This window comes from Xiphophorus maculatus, chromosome 21 (assembly GCF_002775205.1).
Source record: "Xiphophorus maculatus strain JP 163 A chromosome 21, X_maculatus-5.0-male, whole genome shotgun sequence".
Classification (NCBI taxonomy): domain Eukaryota; kingdom Metazoa; phylum Chordata; class Actinopteri; order Cyprinodontiformes; family Poeciliidae; genus Xiphophorus; species Xiphophorus maculatus.
The window spans coordinates 26,005,966-26,024,308 of NC_036463.1; the positions used below are offsets into that span (position 1 = coordinate 26,005,966).

General features: G+C 44.7%; 1 protein-coding gene across 1 annotated transcript; it reads right to left on the bottom strand.

The window, feature by feature from the left end:
- Positions 1 to 141: 141 nt before the first annotated feature.
- bclaf3 (BCLAF1 and THRAP3 family member 3) lies at positions 142 to 14,079 on the bottom strand. The gene is made up of 10 exons (XM_014474367.2): positions 14,021 to 14,079; positions 12,992 to 13,579; positions 12,089 to 12,754; positions 8,073 to 8,242; positions 7,664 to 7,784; positions 6,926 to 7,004; positions 6,714 to 6,850; positions 6,571 to 6,649; positions 6,398 to 6,497; positions 142 to 360 (listed from the first exon to the last, which is right to left on the bottom strand). The coding sequence occupies exons 1-10, from the start codon at positions 14,077 to 14,079 to the stop codon at positions 347 to 349; spliced, it is 2,013 nt and encodes a 670-aa protein (XP_014329853.2). The 3' UTR covers positions 142 to 346.
- Positions 14,080 to 18,343: the final 4,264 nt, after the last annotated feature.

Consider the following 18,343-nt stretch of genomic DNA (forward strand, 5'->3'; position numbering starts at 1 on the left):
TGAATTTAAGGAAAAACTTCAGATTCGACTCAAACTCCCAGAATAATCACAGACAAATGAATCTGGTTGGTTTTGTTCTGGTATAATCTGTTCAGATTATAAATCCTGATTAAAATAAATAAATAAAAACAAGAATCCAAGATTTTTTACATCTATTTTATTAAAAATAACTTTCTAGAGATGCTGGGAAAAGATTTAAACAGAAAACAGGAGAAGATAGAACTAGAAGAGCTAGAACATGAACACAGCCGTCTGCAGTTCAGTTAGATGCTGATGAAACAGGAAGTACTTCCTTTGACTTCCTGCCGACCTCCATGTTTACACGGAGTCGCTCTTCAGAACCTGATCACCAGTTTGGACCTGAAAACAAGAACCAGTTCAAATGTTTCCAGAATATTATCAGAAACAAACCAATAATTTATCACTTCATTAATATTTTACCATAAAAAGTAAAGTTACTGTTATAATTATTCTGATAGATTCATCAGAAAGTATTTTTGCTAAAATGTTCTGTAAAATCAAAATGTTCTGTTGCACTGAAACACTAACCCGATACCGAATCGTTAATGCCGATAAATCGTGTTCTCTTTCAACATTCGTTTCGGTATCTCACTATGGGACACGACCCCAGCGCCTGTCCCCCAGAAGCTCTATTACATTACGCCAGTCTTGACTGGCCGGTAGAAGTGACGTCAGCTCCAGGAGGAGGAGCTTCCTCCTAGTATAAATGCCTGACGACACGCAAGCGATCTTCAGTCTAACACCTCTTCTCGCTCCCAGAAGCAACTCTCAGACGGCTAGCACGGTAACTATTGGGCTAGCTTAACTGTTCGCAGAGCGAGCTAACAACTCGGTCGCCGAACGCTTCTCGGTAGCTGTGCTTGGTTGTTCTGAGTTTTTCTACCGCTGGTCTGTCACCAAACAGCAGCAGCTGCAGCTAGTCTCCAAACTAGCTGCGACCTTTGGCTTTGATTTTAATCGAAGCTGATAGTCACGTAGCGTGGACCCGTACCCGCAATGGACAGGACCAAACTACCGACTAAAACCTGCACGTGTGGCAACCTCATTGCTGGGGCAGATACCCATTCTGTCTGCGCTTCGTGTCTGGGGCCGCAACATGCCCAGGACGGGTTAGCGTCACCAGCGGGGTGTGAACATTGTGCACGGCTCTCTATTAAAACTCGTCGACGCAGGCTAGCACGCCAAGCTAGTTTGTCGGAGGCGGACCCTGTGCTGGGGGTATCCAATCCCCCTCCACCGGTTCTTGCCTCGACCGATGAGGGAGAGCTCCCTTTAGCTCAAGCCAGTTGGGGTGACCAGCTTGATGCTGTCGCACCACTTCTTGATCTGGAGGAAGTTGGAGCCGACCTCCCGGTTTTCAGTGATTTTGCGGGTGCAGAATCTGACTCCGAGGTGGAATCCGTCAGTCTCGGGTCTGACGACTACGAGCAGGACGGCGAGACGTTCTCTATCCCTTTGGCTGCAAAGCCCACGGAAACTGGTGAAACCCGCTACAGCGGCCCTCCAAACCCGACTGCATCGGACCTCCACGACGTCTGCAGAAGAGCAGCTGCAAAGCTGGGCATTGAATGGCAGGAAACCCCGGCCGAGACCACCACATCTCGGTATGAGGGGAAACGGCTTCCAAAAGCCAAATCTTCCACCAGACAGCTGCTGCCAGTTTTCCCGGAGTGCCTCGAGGAAGCAACCCGGTCCTGGAGTAATCCGCTCACCGCCAAAAACCCCGTTCTGGGAGGGTCGGCGCTGGACTGGACCGGCGTGGAGGACAGCGGTTTTTTCCGCCTGCCTCCTGTTGAACCTCAGCTAGCATTTCACCTGCACCCCTCACAGAAATCGACCATGACGGCGGCGGGACCAACCCTCCCGTTCAAGGCCGATTCGTTTCAGTCAGCTTTAAACGAAAAAAGCTACAAGGCAGTGGCAGCATCGGTTAAAGCCCTGAACGCCTCCTCTCTCCTCCTCGCTTATCAAGCAGAACTGCAGGAGCAGATGGCGGGTGCAGCAACCGCAGATCTGTGGGACGAGTTATGCGTGGTGACAGACCTCTGCCTCCGTCTCCACAGAAACGCTGTCCAGGCCTCAGGGCGAGCAATGGCTCTGATGGTCACTCAGGAAAGAGCCAGATGGTTGAATCTGTCCAGCCTCTCTCAAAGAGAGAAAAATCAACTCCTCGACACGCCGGTGGACCCGAAGGGCTTATTCGGCCCCACCGTTGCAGCAATGCAAAAACGCTGCGAGGAGAAAAAGAAAGAAGGTGAAGCGCTGCAACTCTGTCTGCCCAGAAGAGCGCAGCCTCCTCTCTCTGCGGCACCTCGTCAAACGTTCGCTCAGGCGACAACCCGACCGGGCTACCGCATCCCTAAACGCCACCCTCAGCAGCAGTCGGCGGACCAAAGCCAGGGAAAGCAGATCGAGCTCAAGGGTGCCTGGGGTAGAAAGCCCTTCACGCCACCGGTGACTTCGGGAACCAAACCTCCGGCCACCGCTAGCACGAAGAAAAAGAGGCGGGCTACCTAGGCAGCTCGCCCCGGGGTGGGAGAGCAGGCATTGCCAGACACCTGTTCCCCCGCCACCGGAAAACGTTCTGTCCCAGTTCGAGTTTGTGAAGCCACGTTCAGGGCGATTCAAACGGCCTGCAGAGCCAGCGTTGGAGCTCGCAGTTCAGAGCCGAACGAAGAGGAGAAAGCTTACACATGGCCAGAGCTCAGTGGAGCCAGAGCTGTGGCCAGAAAGCACACACCAGTGCACAAACACACACCAGTGTTTGAAAACACAAATATCTCCCTTCACCACAAACTCAATAAAATTGTTCCCAGGCGCGCATCCAGGTCAGGAACCGAGGGCGCAGCCAAAACAAAGAAATATAATGAAAATGACATTAGGACAGAACGTGGCCGTGCGGCTGCACATGGGGCCAACAGGGGGAGCTCTTGCCCCACCTTTGGCGTACTCAGCAGCTTTGTCTCTGAAAGAGACAGCAGACCGACAGCAGCTACAGCTTGCTCAACCGGCACGGAACAATGCTTTCACAGAAGCACTTCCCAGCCCATTAGCGAGAAAAGTCCAGCTGTGGCGAGCGTGCGGGGCATCAAATTGGGTGATAAAGACTGTATCCAGAGGATACAGGCTCCAGTTTGGAACAGCTCCTCCCCGTTTCAAAGGTATAGTACAGTCATATGCCCGGGGAGAACACGCACGCATTTTGCAGGGGGAAATAATATCTCTGCAGAACAAAAACGCCATTCGGCTGGTTCCGCAGGAGCACAGCAGGGACGGCTTTTACTCCAGATATTTTCTCGTACCGAAAAAAGGCGGGGGTCTGCGGCCGATATTAGATCTGCGAGCTCTGAACGCATATCTGAGACGGTATACGTTCAGGATGCTGACACACGCAGCTCTGATACGGTTTGTGCGTCGAGGAGATTGGTTCATCTCCGTAGACTTGAAAGACGCATATTTTCACATCCCTATATACCCCCCTCACAGAAAATACCTCAGATTTGCCTTTCAGGGGAAGATGTACGAATATCTCGTACTTCCCTTTGGCCTCTCACTGAGCCCACGCGTGTTTGTGAAATGCACCGAGGCTGCAGTCGCACCTCTGAGGGAAAAGGGAATACGTCTGGCTACGTATATAGACGACTGGCTGATTGCAGCTCAGTCTCCGGTGGAACTTATGGCACACGCCACGATGCTGATATCACATCTGGCGGCTCTGGGTTTCACAATAAACTGGGAGAAGAGTATCCTAACCCCAGTACAAACAATAACCTTCATCGGGATGTCCCTGAATTCAGAGGAGTTCAGAGCACGCCTCTCAGCAGAACGACTGAAAGCCTTCCAGGCTTGTCTGGCAGTTTTTCGCAGAGGCGCACTCGTGAAATTCAGACTGTGTCACAGGCTGCTTGGTCTGATGGCGTCAGCACTGTCGGTCATCACGTTCGGCCGTCTGCACATGCGACCGTTTCAACGGTGGGTAGCATCGCTCAATTTGAGCCTAATACGCCATGCCCACCGGAAGGTGATCGTTTCTGGGACATGCGCACGCGCTCTGAGTCCGTGGAAACACACCGCTTTCCTGAACACCGGCGTTGCCATGGGAACCATCCTAACACGGAAAGTTGTTACTACGGATGCCTCGTTAATTGGTTGGGGAGCCACACACGAGGGCATGATGGTAAACGGTGTCTGGAGCTCACAAACACGGACAGCTCACATAAACTGTCTGGAGCTCCAAGCTGTTCTACTAGCTCTGAGACATTTTCTGCCCTCTATCAGAGGACACCATGTTTTGGTCAGAACAGACAATACAACGGTGGTTGCATACATCAACAGGCAGGGAGGCCTGCGCTCACATCATTTACACATGCTAGCACACAGACTGATAGTCTGGACCAGCTCACGCCTTCTGTCACTGAGAGCCACTCATGTGCCAGGGGTGATGAACAGGGGTGCAGATCTGCTGTCGAGAGGCAATCCCCGCTACAAGGAGTGGAGACTCCACAGCGGGGTTGTAACCCAAATATGGCAGCGGTATGGTCAGGCGGAGGTAGACCTCTTTGCATCAGAGGAAAACACTCAATGTCCGAGTTTTTTCTCCCTGACCGAGGAAGGTGCTCCGTTGGGCCTGGATGCTCTAGCACACGAGTGGCCCCCGGTTCTCCTGTACGCTTTTCCACCACTGGAACTGATTGTTCCTACCCTCGCCAGGGTGCGGGAGAGGAAACATTCACTCATCCTGGTAGCTCCCCGTTGGCCAGGGAAGCACTGGGTAGCAGAAATTTTCCAGTCACTGCAGGGCGAGCCGTGGCAGCTCCCTCTCCGCAGGGATCTCCTAACACAGGCACGTGGAGAACTATTTCATCCTCATCCGGAACGCCTAGCTCTATGGGCTTGGCTTGTGAAAGGGTGAATCTGGCAGCCAGTGGGCTTCCCCAGAACGTCATTGACACGATTCAGAGCGCAAGAGCGGTCTCGACTCGTAGCGCATATGAGGGAAAATGGCGTGCATTTGAGGGTTGGTGCGCTAAAACCATGTTTAGCGCAATACAGAGCCCTGTGTCAGTTATTCTGACATTTCTACAAGAACTGCTGGATAAAGGTTTGGCTTTTTCAACTGTCAAAGTATACTTGGCAGCTATTTCAGCTTGTCATGTAGGCTTTGGAGACAAGACAGTGGGGCAACATCCTCTGGTGTGCCAGTTCATGAAGGGTGCACGACGGCTCCGGCCGGTGTCTAAAAGCCTCACTCCTTCATGGGATTTACCGATGGTACTTGATGCCTTGTCACATGTACCTTTCGAACCTTTGGAGCAGGCTGAGCTTAAAGTGCTCTCGTTTAAGACAGCCTTGTTAGTCGCATTGGTTTCTACCAAACGTGTGAGCGACATTCAAGCTTTTTCAGTAAACCCCTCCTGCATGCGGTTTACTGAGCAGAATCATAAGGTTTTACTGAAAACCAATCCAGCTTATATACCAAAGGTTTTTAACCCGGCCTTGCCATGCCGCCCTTTGGAGTTGATGGCTTTTTGCCCTCCACCGTTCTCCTCTCAGGAGCATGAAAGACTGCATACACTCTGCCCCGTGCGAGCGCTTCAGATCTATGTGAAGAAAACGGCTGGTTTTCGCAAATCTGAGCAGCTGTTTGTGTCATGGGCTTCACCACATAAAGGGAAACCTCTAACGAAGCAACGCCTTTCCCATTGGGTAGTCGGAGCTATTGCTATGGCCTATCAGAGTAAAGGCCTTGCACCCCCTGCAGGTCTACGAGCTCATTCCACTCGTGGCATGGCCTCATCCTGGGCACTGTTTCAGGGTATACCTTTGGAGGACATATGTGATGCTGCCAGCTGGGCAACTCCTCACACCTTCACCAGGTTCTATAGATTGGATGTCACGGCACCAACTCTGGCTCACACAGTTTTGGGCGTGGGATCCACACTTGGATAACTGCAGGATGCATCTTTTGGTCTTCGAGTAAGCTTATCTGGCAATACGGGAGTAGCCACATCCCATAGTGAGATACCGAAACGAATGTTGAAAGAGAACTTTAGGTTAAGTAATTAACCCCGGTTCTCTGAAACATGAGTGAGGTATCTCACCAGATCACCCTCCTTGCCTGGAGCGAGGAAGAGGTGTGCTTAAAAGACTGAAGATCGCTTGCGTGTCGTCAGGCATTTATACTAGGAGGAAGCTCCTCCTCCTGGAGCTGACGTCACTTCTACCGGCCAGTCAAGACTGGCGTAATGTAATAGAGCTTCTGGGGGACAGGCGCTGGGGTCGTGTCCCATAGTGAGATACCTCACTCATGTTTCAGAGAACCGGGGTTAATTACTTAACCTAAAGTTTTAAGGTGGACCAGGAAGCTGAGCGTTACCTGCCGGGTTGCTGTGCAGGTTCTGCCTCTGGTTTCCAAACTGATTATTTCTGCGCTGCGTTGCCATGTTGGGTCGGTGAAACGCTCCCCTCCTGGATCCCTGCAGCACAACACAACCATGTTGGTGGATTTCTACTTCCTGTGAGCAGCGGCTGACTTCCTGTGCGCCTCACCATGCCGCCGTCTCTCCTGCGGTTCTGCTCTGCGGGCCAGAACCCGTCCGAGTCCATCGGCGGCGTCAGGTCCGGCTCGCTGAAACAAACGAGCGTTAGCCGCGTGTTTTCATCCTGGTTACAGTTTTCCAGTATGAACTGACCACTGGGAATGCTGGGAACGCTGAGAGAAGCTGCTGCCCTCGATGGTGACCTTCACCGCCTCCAGCTTCTCTTGACGCCGCCGCTCAAGGTCATGCCGGAGGTCACCTGGACCTCGCTGCGGCTGCTTGCTCACTTCCTGTCAGTGGACCAACCGTGTGTTAGAGACCAGTAACATCACCAGTTTAACCAGTTTCACCAGCTTCATCCCCACCTGCATGGATCCCAGTCTGAAGAAGAGCGGCTCGTCATCCTCATCATCCAGAATGGAGTCCATGTTCAGACTGAAGCCTCTGGAACCAGAACAAAACGTTACGCTGTCGCATCAGCAGTCAGTACAAGTCTGAACTGGAAGTGATCTGCCGCCATCTTGGTAGGCAAATGCAGCAAAGCATAGCTGAACCACACGGCTTCCAAACCAACAGAAACAAAATATGCTAATGCTAATGACCAATGTGGAAGAGAAATGTATATCAACAAAATGGCTGCCATCAGGATCGACCCAGGAAACAGAGAATGCCTCAGTTCTATGATGACATGAAGAATGTTGACAACATGGAGGATCTTCACAGCCTGAAATCCTGGGACACATAAATGCTCAAACGGATTTGTAAAGAACCTACAAACTCTTCGTGTGAATAACTGGCAGAGTCCATGTAGCTACCCATAGGCTACATGTTCGTCTTAGCTAGCAGATAAAAGCTACATTAGCCAAGCTACGTTTGCTAACTCACAGTAAGTACTGCAGTAAATATCACTAATATTTCTTAGTATTACACAGAGGTGAGTAAAGTACTCATGTAGTTGTAATGTACTTACAATGTAAGTTAGATAGAAACGAGGCGGGAGCTAGTTCTAATCTTCTGGGTTGTTTATTGTTGTCATAGCAACTGCCTATCAAGATGGCTGTCAGTTACAAAGTCCCTGGAAGTGTGAGGTCATGTGACCCGACCTGTTGGAGCTGAACCTCTGGTGCAGCGTCAGCTCCTCCAGCTCGTCTTCAGCGTAGCCTCCTTTCTGAGGCGCAGAGAAGCGCTCGGTGAGGGTGACCCCGTCACCCCGGAAGTAGTGCTCTGTGGAGACAGGAAGTGACACATTGGACTCAGAACAACATGGACTTCACTGTATACAAGTAGTATGTTAAAAACATAATTCAATTTAATTTGATTCGATGAAAGCAAAACCAAAACTGGTCAAAAACCAGTTTGGTGTTTTGTTTTAAGAGCTTGGTCTGTTTTTAGAAAACAGAAATACAAAAATGTGCAAAATGTTAATTTGCATAACAGCTCTCCGTTAAAAAACAGCTTTTCGCCTAAATATTCAGGTTATCTGGTCCTATAAAGTATTTAATGCACATTAACCTTTGACAAAGTGCACCAGCGTGATGATCTCCTGTGCAAACGTCCCGGTGTGCGCGGCGTTCTCCCGGTACGTCCCTGAATGCTCCAGCAGGGGCAGGAAGTCGAGGCGCTGGCGGCCCACGTTGACCAGGTCCAGAGACAGCTGCCGGTCTGAGGAGTAGCAGAGCGCGCTGCCGGACGAGACCGAGCCGTCAGCAGGACAGTGAGCCTTTCTACACTCATTTAGATTCAAACTGCTGTCGGCCTTAAAGGGGCAGCATTAAGAGATTTCCAGGCACTTCAGTTATAAAAATACATCAAATATGACTTAAAAGAAATTTGTAATGCCTTTAAAGCGGGCCTCTGTCTCTTTAGCAGCTCCGCCTCCAGGAAGTCGTCCTCCTCCATTAACCCTTTAACGCTTTTAGCAGCGCTGCTCTGAAATGTAGCTCTTATAATGATCTCAGCAGATGTTTGCTAATTGCTGCTGGCTAGTCTGAAGGAGTTGCATCTCGAAGGCAGAGCTAGGTCCACTCAGGGGTTCTGCAGCTGAATGGTTGCCATGGAGATTAAATGAGTTCTCAAACATGCATTAAGGAATTAAAACACTCCATGTTTGTTTTTGAAAAACATTACAGCAGGATGTAAAGCTTAAAAAGTTGATTTTATTTAATACTGATCATTTAAAATTCAACTAAAAAGACATTTTAACGTCTAAAATGTCTCTGAAAGACCAAAAAGTTTACTTTTCTCTACACAAATGACAGCTAAATGCTAATTCTGAAGAATATTAAACTGTAAACAGAGCAGAAAGACTTTTACCTTACCCAGTAAACTCACCTTCCCTCTCATGACTTCCACATGTAACTTTAACTTTCATGAGTCAAACTGGGCCGTGAGGATCGGCTGCTTGGTTAACAGGCTAGCTAAATCAGCGTAGATCTAAGGACAGGTACGGCTAACAGGTGAGCTCAGGTCTGGGTGAAAGTTCACACTTCTTTTAGTATCTCATGTGGGCGTTCTGGTCCAGATTAATGGCTTTCCAGTCAGAACGAAGCATCCCAGATGAGGATCAGGCTTCTTCTTCATCATCTTCCTCTTCCTCCATGAGGAGGTTCTTCTCCAGATTCTGGATCGTCTCTCAGGTCCAGATTGTTTCTGTTTCTTCATCATGTTGGATCCATTTCTTCCTGAGAAAACTTTAGATTGAAACACATCAGCAACATTACTCAACTCTAAGACTCTAGTTTCGTCTTTAACTTCCTTCATTTCACTCGTTTCTGCAGAAATGTTGAGTTTTATAATGGAGAACTTCCAGATTTTTCCCTGAGTTCGTTCTGGCAGGCGTGATTCTCACTGATTAGATTAAAAACACAGACAGGTGTTTCTTTAGGGATGATGGGACGATTCCTCAACGCTTGATTAGCAGGTTGGTGTTTCGTCATCAGATGCACAATAATCATCCATCCTTTGTTTTATTGTCTTGATTGAAGATCTTTTCCCTTCAGATCCTGATTTTTCAGAATCAGCTGTGGTAGAAATCTCTCGAGCTCCTGATTTCAACCCAACTTTCTCCTCCAGAGAAACCAGAACAGATTATTTTCGGCTTCATCAGTCGGGTTTGGATCGTCGTTATTTTCCTAATGCCAGAGGATGAGGTGAATGTTTTCCAGTAAAAGTCCGTTTGGGTCCTCAGGTATTGTCCTCTTGGAAGGCTGCGTTGACCATGATTGGTCAGATGACTGGTGAAGATGTTCCTTTATGTCCTAAGACATGGATCTTAAATATCTATCTTGAATAGTTTGTTATCTCAAGCAATTTTATGTTTTTGGAAGTTAAACATTGCATCGCCTCCTCATGGAAGAAACAAACATTATGTGGAATTTCACAACTGAGAAGATCATCTGTTTTAATAAGAAGCAGGTTGATGAATTGTTGGTAATCTGGGCCGTTTTTTACCCTTAGTCCAAAATGATCTGCAACTCAACGAAGAGGCCGTGTCAAAAGAATCTCTGGTCTTTATGTTCGTTGGTCTGATCTTTTCTTTTTTCATCCATTATATGTTTTGTCTGGGGTTATATTTATGTATGAATAATAATGTTCTTTTGCTCTTGTTAAAATCAATAGATGCTTAAATAAAAAAAAAAATCCAGCAGTTTGGATCGTTTATGATTCGTCGTCCAGGTGTATCAGAGTGAGGGAAGAACGATCGGCCATGTTTAGGCGTTTAATTATTCCAGATCCTTCGTCACTTTGAGAAAACTTTGTTAAAAATGGATCAGGCAGAACTTCTGTGATCTGCTTCTGACCCGTTTGGATGTTAAACCGTTAAAAATGAAGCTTCTCGCCTTAAATGATTGGTTCCCATTTGATTTCCACCATTTTCCTTCTTGCGATCGTCCAACTTTAGGTTTCTTCTCACTGGTTTTTCAGCCAATGTGACCTTTAAAAGTCTGAATCCCAGAACTTCCTGTTAGAACAGGTTTGAATTTCAGCAGCAACCAATCAGGTTCCTTCGTTCCTCCTGCAGCTTTGCTGGGAATCTCATGTTCAACATGAGAGAAAACGAAGCAGAAGACTACAGAGGCTGACATGTTTCCAGTTCCAGCTTCCAGAAGGAGAAGATCTCCAGATTTCTCTGCAACAGAACCAAGTTCCTGGTTCCGGATCTCCAACCTGAACATCATGAGACCATTTTACGGTCAGTGAGGGTTGAATCCTGGTTTATGGGTGAACTGGAGCTCTGCAGGAATCGACTGCTTCCTGTTCTTCCATCTTATAAGGGAGAAATAAACATTTCCTCCTCCAGACCTGGTCACTGGTTTCTCGATCGTTGGCTGTATGATGATTTTATGATGTAAAACACTTTGTTGCTGAAATATGTTATAAAAATAAACTTGACTGACTGATTAATTAATTGACATCAACCTTGAAGTGAAGCTTTCCGCCATGTTGGCGAACATCAGAGCAGAACAAATCGACTGGAATCATCTTTCTAGTAGGATTTAATCCAGATTAAAAACAAAGTGAAACAGCAAAGTGTGAAATAAAATCCAGCAGGAAGTCTGAGGTTAGCTGAGCGAACAGTTTGAATCGGACATGATTCTTGTAAAGAGGACAAAGTCTCGTCCACATCGACTTGATCACTTTCCTCAAACATTCACAAGTTCTTGAGGCTCTGAACTTCAGCAGGTTTTATTGCAGGAGACGTTTTATATTTTTCTCATTTTTGTTAAAACTTGAAAGCTTTCCAATATTATTCCTCATGGATCCAGTTGGGACCAGTGGGACAAACTGGGGCTTTAAGGTGGAGAACGAGACATTGTGGCGCTACAGTCGGACTCTGCCATGAGGGGGTTGCCATGACAACGTCTGGGATTAATCCAGATGAACTCACCGTTCCTCACTTCCAGATGAAAAACATACATAAGACGTGTTCAATTCCATCTTCTCTTCCTCTTTGTCCTCCATTTTGTTTTTAGAGAGAAGGACAATGAAGATGCAGAGGAATAACTCGGATATTTGGCTCCATCTTGACCAATCCCTTCCTTTTCATCCTCCATCTTGTGCTTGTTTTAGAAAAAAGTAAATGTGAACTTTCACTTCTCACCCCGGGTTGACCTGCATTCGGCTCCATCTTGACCAATCTCTTCCTCTTTCGTCATCCATCTTGTTTTGAGAGAAAAGGACGATGAAGTCAAAGATCCACTCAGAGGAATAACTTGGGTGAGTTGCGTTCAACTCCATCTTGACTCCATCTATGGATGTTCGGATTGTTCGTCCATCCATGTTGCTTGTTATGAGAAAAAGTAAGTGTGAACTTTCACCCCTCACCCCAGATTCAGCTCCATTTTGACCAATCCCTTCCTGTTCGTCGTCCATCTTGCGTTTGTTTAAAGTCGAAGATGCAAACAGAGGATTAACTTGGGAAAGTTGCGCTCAGCTCCATCTTCAATCTCATCCTCCTCCAAGTTGGGTTTGTTTATCAGAATAAGTAAGTGTGAACTTTCACCCCTGACCCCTGGTTGACCTCTTACCTGCTCTTGTTAACGGGTCGACTCATGTCCACCTTGATGGTGAGCGTTTCCTCCCTTACAACTGCCACGCCATCGTTTTGCGGCTCGTTCCATCCCCTTTTGGCCGGTGGTGGTGGCGGCCGTTCAGGTCGTTCGTTTGGGTCCAGGCTATGGGAGCGGCTGCGTCTCCATGGCGACGGGGCGTCTGGGTCCTTCCAGCCAGGTTCGTCGTCCCTGAAGGGGGGGTAGTCATGCCTCTGCTCGGCCTGTGGGGGATCCGCGTACCGCGGCTGGTGTCTGTGGGGTCCGGTCCGTCCTCTCGGACCGTGGTTGTACCGCCCTCGCCCCCTCCAACGCTGGTTTCCATGGTTACCGTAGCTGTGAGAGTCAGGGCTCCTCCTGCTCGGCTCCTGATAGCCAGGTTCCTGTGAGTCTTCGTGAAAATGCGGGCAGCGGGCGCCATCTTCCCTCCTGAAATGCTCCGGCAGACTTGGCGGCCGCTCAAAGCTAGCATCATAATCGAACCGATTCCCGTCGGCCTCCATGCTAAGGTCTCTGGCAAACCGCCCCGCGTCCCGGCGGGGAAAGCTGCCCCGACTGCGTCCTCTCAACCCACCTCTGGGTCTGTCCACAGAGTAACCGCGGCCCCCAAAGTCCTCCTCCTCATCCTCCTCTTCCTCCCTGAACCTGTGGTGGCATAAGAGGAGGTGACACGGTTCAAACATGGAGACACAGCGACAGGAAGATTCATGCATTACTTCTAACAGAAACGGGTTAAAAAGTAAATCATGCAATGACTCCTAACTCTGCTACTCGTTAGTGAAGCTAACAGGATTTGAGACAGTGAGGAATCTCCAGTTACGGAGGGAAAGGTGAGAATCCTTTGCAATCTTGATTTTCCAGATTTTGCTCCCATAGATTTACCCCGGGTGATCGGCGGCGGCGTCCGTTTGTTGCCGTGGTCGTTTGAAATGCGGATTCCTGTCGTAGTGTCTGTTCTGCTGCTGAGGGAACCGCCCTTCTTTCTCCAGGTCTGCCCTCAAACCGGGACTGAAGTCTCTGAACCCGCCCTGATCCCGGCCCGCCTCCTCCCTCCTCCAGCCCGGCCCCGCCTTCCTCTGCTGCTGGTCCGACCGTAGATTGGGCGATAAGCCCGGCAGCAGCGGCGGAGGCCCATCCCCTCTGTCATCAAACCTCTGAAAGTCGTCAAACCGTTCATCCCGTGGGGAAAACCTGTGGTTCTCAAAACGCATGTCGTCGCGGTGAGGCGACGCCCCCCAGTGGTCAAACTCGTCGTGGTCTGGGTGTCGCTGGTGCCTGAAGTGAGGCTCGAAGTGAGGCTCGTCTCGGTACAGAGGTCTTCTCGGGTCATCTCGGTACCGGTCCTCCCTGTAGGGGCCCCTAAAGTCATCCGGACCCTCTCTGGGGTGGCGGCCCCTGTCCCGAGGATTCCCGTCCAGTTCTGCGATTACTTTCCGGGGATCAAAGTCCGGTTCCTCCCAGGGAAATCTCCTGAAACAGGAAGCAAACAAACATCATCTAATGTGGCAAAAAAGAAAGGTGGAATAAATATTTCAGTTTTACAGGAATTAAATGGAGTTAAGAACCTGAGTGAAGTTAGCCCACCTACTGCAAATTCAACAAAACTGGTTTGTTTGTGCAGTAAAATTAGGTGCACACTTATTTACCAGCGCAAAGTTCCTTAATTCCTTAAACGACAGCGGCACAAGAAAATTTTTACTGTACAAATGTAGCACAAACATTTGAGCCCAATTTTATTAGATTTGTGTAATTTTAATTTAGATTCTGGGTAATATGGACAAAGATATTAACTTTCAGTAATATCTTCTAAGCAAAAGCAGCACAAACTAAAAATGTTGCTGCACAAATGTTTCACACCAGTTTGGTTAGATTTGAAGAAGTGGGGAAACTTGATTCAGGAAGATAAAGTACCTGTAATGCGGAGATCTGGACCTCGGTCTGGACATGTTTTCAACCTGAAAGGGAAACATGGAATCTGATTTTAGACTTTTACATTCACACATGTTTAGTCAGCTCAAGTAACTCTCAAATCCTAAAAAAAAACGGAAATAGTTTATTTCAGAAAGTGTTTATGACATTTAACACTGTGAGTACCAGAGAAGGGTCCTATGTTAACATTTCTACCTTTGGAGCCCAGAGACGGGTCGACTGCCCTGAAGGATTTTAGCTATATTTGGTTATTTTAGCTATAACCAGTTTTGCATGATTTTCCACTCCTCCTTTCTGGCCTGACGGTCAATGGCCACGTTTACAATTGGAAAAAGGGATGCTAATTTGAGCCATCAGAATCGTCAGTTTGGACTCAGGTCTTTTCACCCTCTTTCGGGACTTCAGGGGAGAGGTCGAAACCCTGGTACTTAAGTAATATTACAAGCTGAATTGGTTTCTGTTAAAGGAAGAATATCATCAGTCATTAGCTGCGTTTCCACTGATTATGTTTGTTTTTAAAATAAATTTGTTTAAGGGAAACACGCCAATTTCGAAATAAAGTTTTCACAATGCTTGTTGTTTAAAAACTTTAGCTTGTATTATGGTTTTATTTTGTTAGCTTTAGCTTCTTTCTAAACAGTCTAAACATCTAAACAGTCTCGTTCGATTTCACAAAAATATGAATAATTAAAAAGGTTATTTATAACTAATGCCAGCTGGCAATAACAGTTAAAATACCCTGCGATACCAACAAACATGCTATCAGAGAATAATATACACATTAAACTAAATTATCCTTGCTAGCCTTAGCCTCTTAGCTAGGTAGCAGCTGTCGTTGACTTACCTTTAAGCGCGAGACACGTAGAGGTACGGAGGCTAACGCTACGTGATACACAGACAAACAAACCGAAAATAAAGTTACAACAGCCTATAAATTAAGAAGATACCCCCTCGTTTAATAACAATTCGCATAACCTCACTAAATAGGTCGAATATTCTGTTTAGCATTGCATGGAAATGGCTGAACGGCCACCAACAACAAACCGCAGAGACGAGCTAGGCCGGACCGGCACGACACTTCCGGCGAGGCTTTTTCGAAATAAAACAAAACCGTGAAAAATAATAATTTTTGTGTTATTGTTCTAATAATTTATGCACCTACTTTTTCATGGGGTCATGAAGATACTCTGAATTATTTCTTTTAACCATTGTTTTATAATAAGTTGCAATATTCTGAATTCTTGAATTTCTTTGCAACATATTCTCTAGTTGTTCAAATAAACTTCATGAATGTTTCTCTTAGCCCAGTTTAGATTAATAATAATCTAAGAGTCTGTTGCTAAGTTTAAAGCTATATCAGGATTTTTTTCAAAATTAAATACGTTTTTTTACATAAACACTTTACTAAATTTTAAATATGAATAACTTCCGGTTTCGTGTTAAATGCTTTTATTTTTTATTTATATATTTTTTATTTTATTTTACTGCAGCTTTACAACAATAACAGACCGCAGGCAGTTGTAACGGAGTTCATATAATCTGTTTTATTTTTAGCAGCCCCTTGATGGAAACACAAGGTATGTTTATTTTATAAATAAGTAGGAATATGTTTTCAATATTTTGTAACAAAAACTGCGCATTTGTTTTACTGGAGTTGTTTTTAGGTTATAGTCGCTATTGTGAAAGTGTCGTCTTTTGGCTTGTGTTGCATAATTTGAGCTCTTGAAAAAACTAATGGCTCAAATAAATCAGCTCAGACTGAAATGAATGAAACATTCAAGAAAACATTGATCTTAGTAGAGCTACTGCTACCAAATGTAAAGTTAAAATACCTCAGATACTGAATAAAGAGTTTTGATACATATTGATCAATAATTATGTCTACTGTAAAACTGTAATCAGATATTTCTATTAAATTAGATTCAACATTCAAGTTACAAAAAATAAATAAATCAAGGATATTAAATGTAATTTTACTGTTAGCCGTTCTAACAAAGACAAATGTCTGAGGATAAGAGAAAACTCCCAAAGGTTCTTTCCAGAAATCATTTTACTCGGTTTAAGTGTTTGATCTCACAGGTAAGATTTCATTTGAAAAGAAAAGAGAAGAAAAGAGAACCTGCTGCAAAAGCTTTTACATCATCGCTCCTTTCCGGATTATCCCACTTTTACTTCCCTGTCAGCAACAGAAACTATCACCAAGAATGATTTTTATTCACAAAATAAACACGAATCACATTTATAAAACTTCTCAATTCATTCTAACATTTATTTTAAAGTTTTTAACAATTAAACTGGATAAATTGAAGAGAATTGTCAACCAAACAAGGAAGATAACTGCGACTTTATTTGACATTCCTTATGCTTGATGGAGAGTAATGACATCCTTTCTGAGGAAGACATAATCGTTTCAGTTTGTGATCAGGAAGTTTGGACATTCAGTGTTTTGTCGCCACATCAGAGATTTAAAGTGACAAGATTAGAACAGATCATTCTGAAAGAAGCGCAGGACAAAAATATCATTATATAAAAATGATTTTGTTCAAGAAATGTGAAGAACATGCTTTGTATAGACCATACACCGATCCAAAACCATACACCGATCCAAAACCATACACCGATCCAAAACCATACACCGATCCAAAACCATACACCGATCCAAAACGGTTCAAGGAAGCATAATAGGTCACCTTTAATTTCTAAGAGGTGTTTAAATTATTTGATAAAATTCTGAAAATTAGTGACTAATTTTAGACTAATAGTTGCTGTTTGGGCAAAATGCAGGTGGTAGAAGTGTGAAGGACTATACAGGGGATATTAACAGAATACATGTATGATACACCAAACTAATTGATTATTGAAATAACTGTGAACTAATTTAGTAATCGATTAATCATTAACTGGATGCTTGATAAAAATTTCCATTTGCTGAAAAAAACAACAACATATTCAGAGCAGTAATGAAGCCAAACCTGTAAATAATACATATACGTGAATATTCTGCATTTTAGCTATTCTGGCTAATTTCAGGATAATCTAAAAACGTGTAATATGTTTTTTGGGAGTTTTCATATTTTTAAAGGTGTGTTAATTTAATAATTTCTGTCATAATGTCCTCATTAAACATATTTACATATTTCATTTTTATATGAAGAATTTACGACACACTAAAAACCTGGAGAAAATAATCAGTTTCCTAATTAAATAAAGAAATATTGAATATTGAATATAAAATATTGTTGTTTTTAGCATCACTGAGTCTCATAAATGGATTTATAATGTAAACTAACAGGAAAATAGGCTTACACTGAAAAAAGAAATCAGATAACCCAATTTTAAAAAATTGAGTTAGTTTGTTACAAGTAATCAGATTACGTTTCTTCAAGTAAATATATGAAGTTTATGAAACTGTCATGTGAAACAAATGTAAATAAAGTAAGTTCAACAATCTTAATTTGATTAAGCTAGATTTCCTTTTTTTTCAGTGTAGATCAGTGGGCGATGTTGTATGGAGTACTTTTTATACCAAAAATATTCAGTAATTCTGTTTTTGCAGAGCAGTGATTGTAATTTGGTGTATTTTGCATCTTTATTTAGAAAGTTTGCCTTTTCCCTGCAGATGTAGATGAGAGAATTAATGTATCTTTCATTTTGTTTGGTTAAAAAATAAAAAAATTGGTCTTAAGGTGATTAATAAGGAATCTCGTTGTGGATTAAGTGTAATTATTTTTGATTCATAAATAAATAAATAAATCTTCTTTTTAGAAAATTTGCAGAATGTGATTGAGTTTTACAGCTGCAGAGAAAATGATTAATACTTCAGAAGTGATTTTTGTTGATTTATGTGATAAAAATGTCGGTTCTGTTGTACATAAATGCAGCCAGAAGGAAATTGTTTGATGATTTTTATTGTTCTTTTTCAGCAAGTATCCATGCACCACATCTACAATGATATATTCCACCAAGCTGCAGTGTCACAGAGTTTAATTATTAGGATAAATGCTAAGTCCATTATGTTTATACATGGGGACCAACTGGTTTCAATGATGTGCAAATTTATGGAGAAAGACGAGCCGAAGGTGAGAGAAATGTTGATAAATGCACTGAAATTCAAAAGTAAAGGCTGTTTTTCTCCCAACACAGAGCTGTACATCACAGTCTGTTCAAATCCTTAGGAATAAATAATGGATTTTAAAGAAAACATCATAATTATCCATCTTTTAAAGCCTGAGCTGCTGGTAAATAATTAAAGTCAGTTGTAGGTTCAGATTATTGGTTTCTGGATTATTGCAGAAACTATCAGTG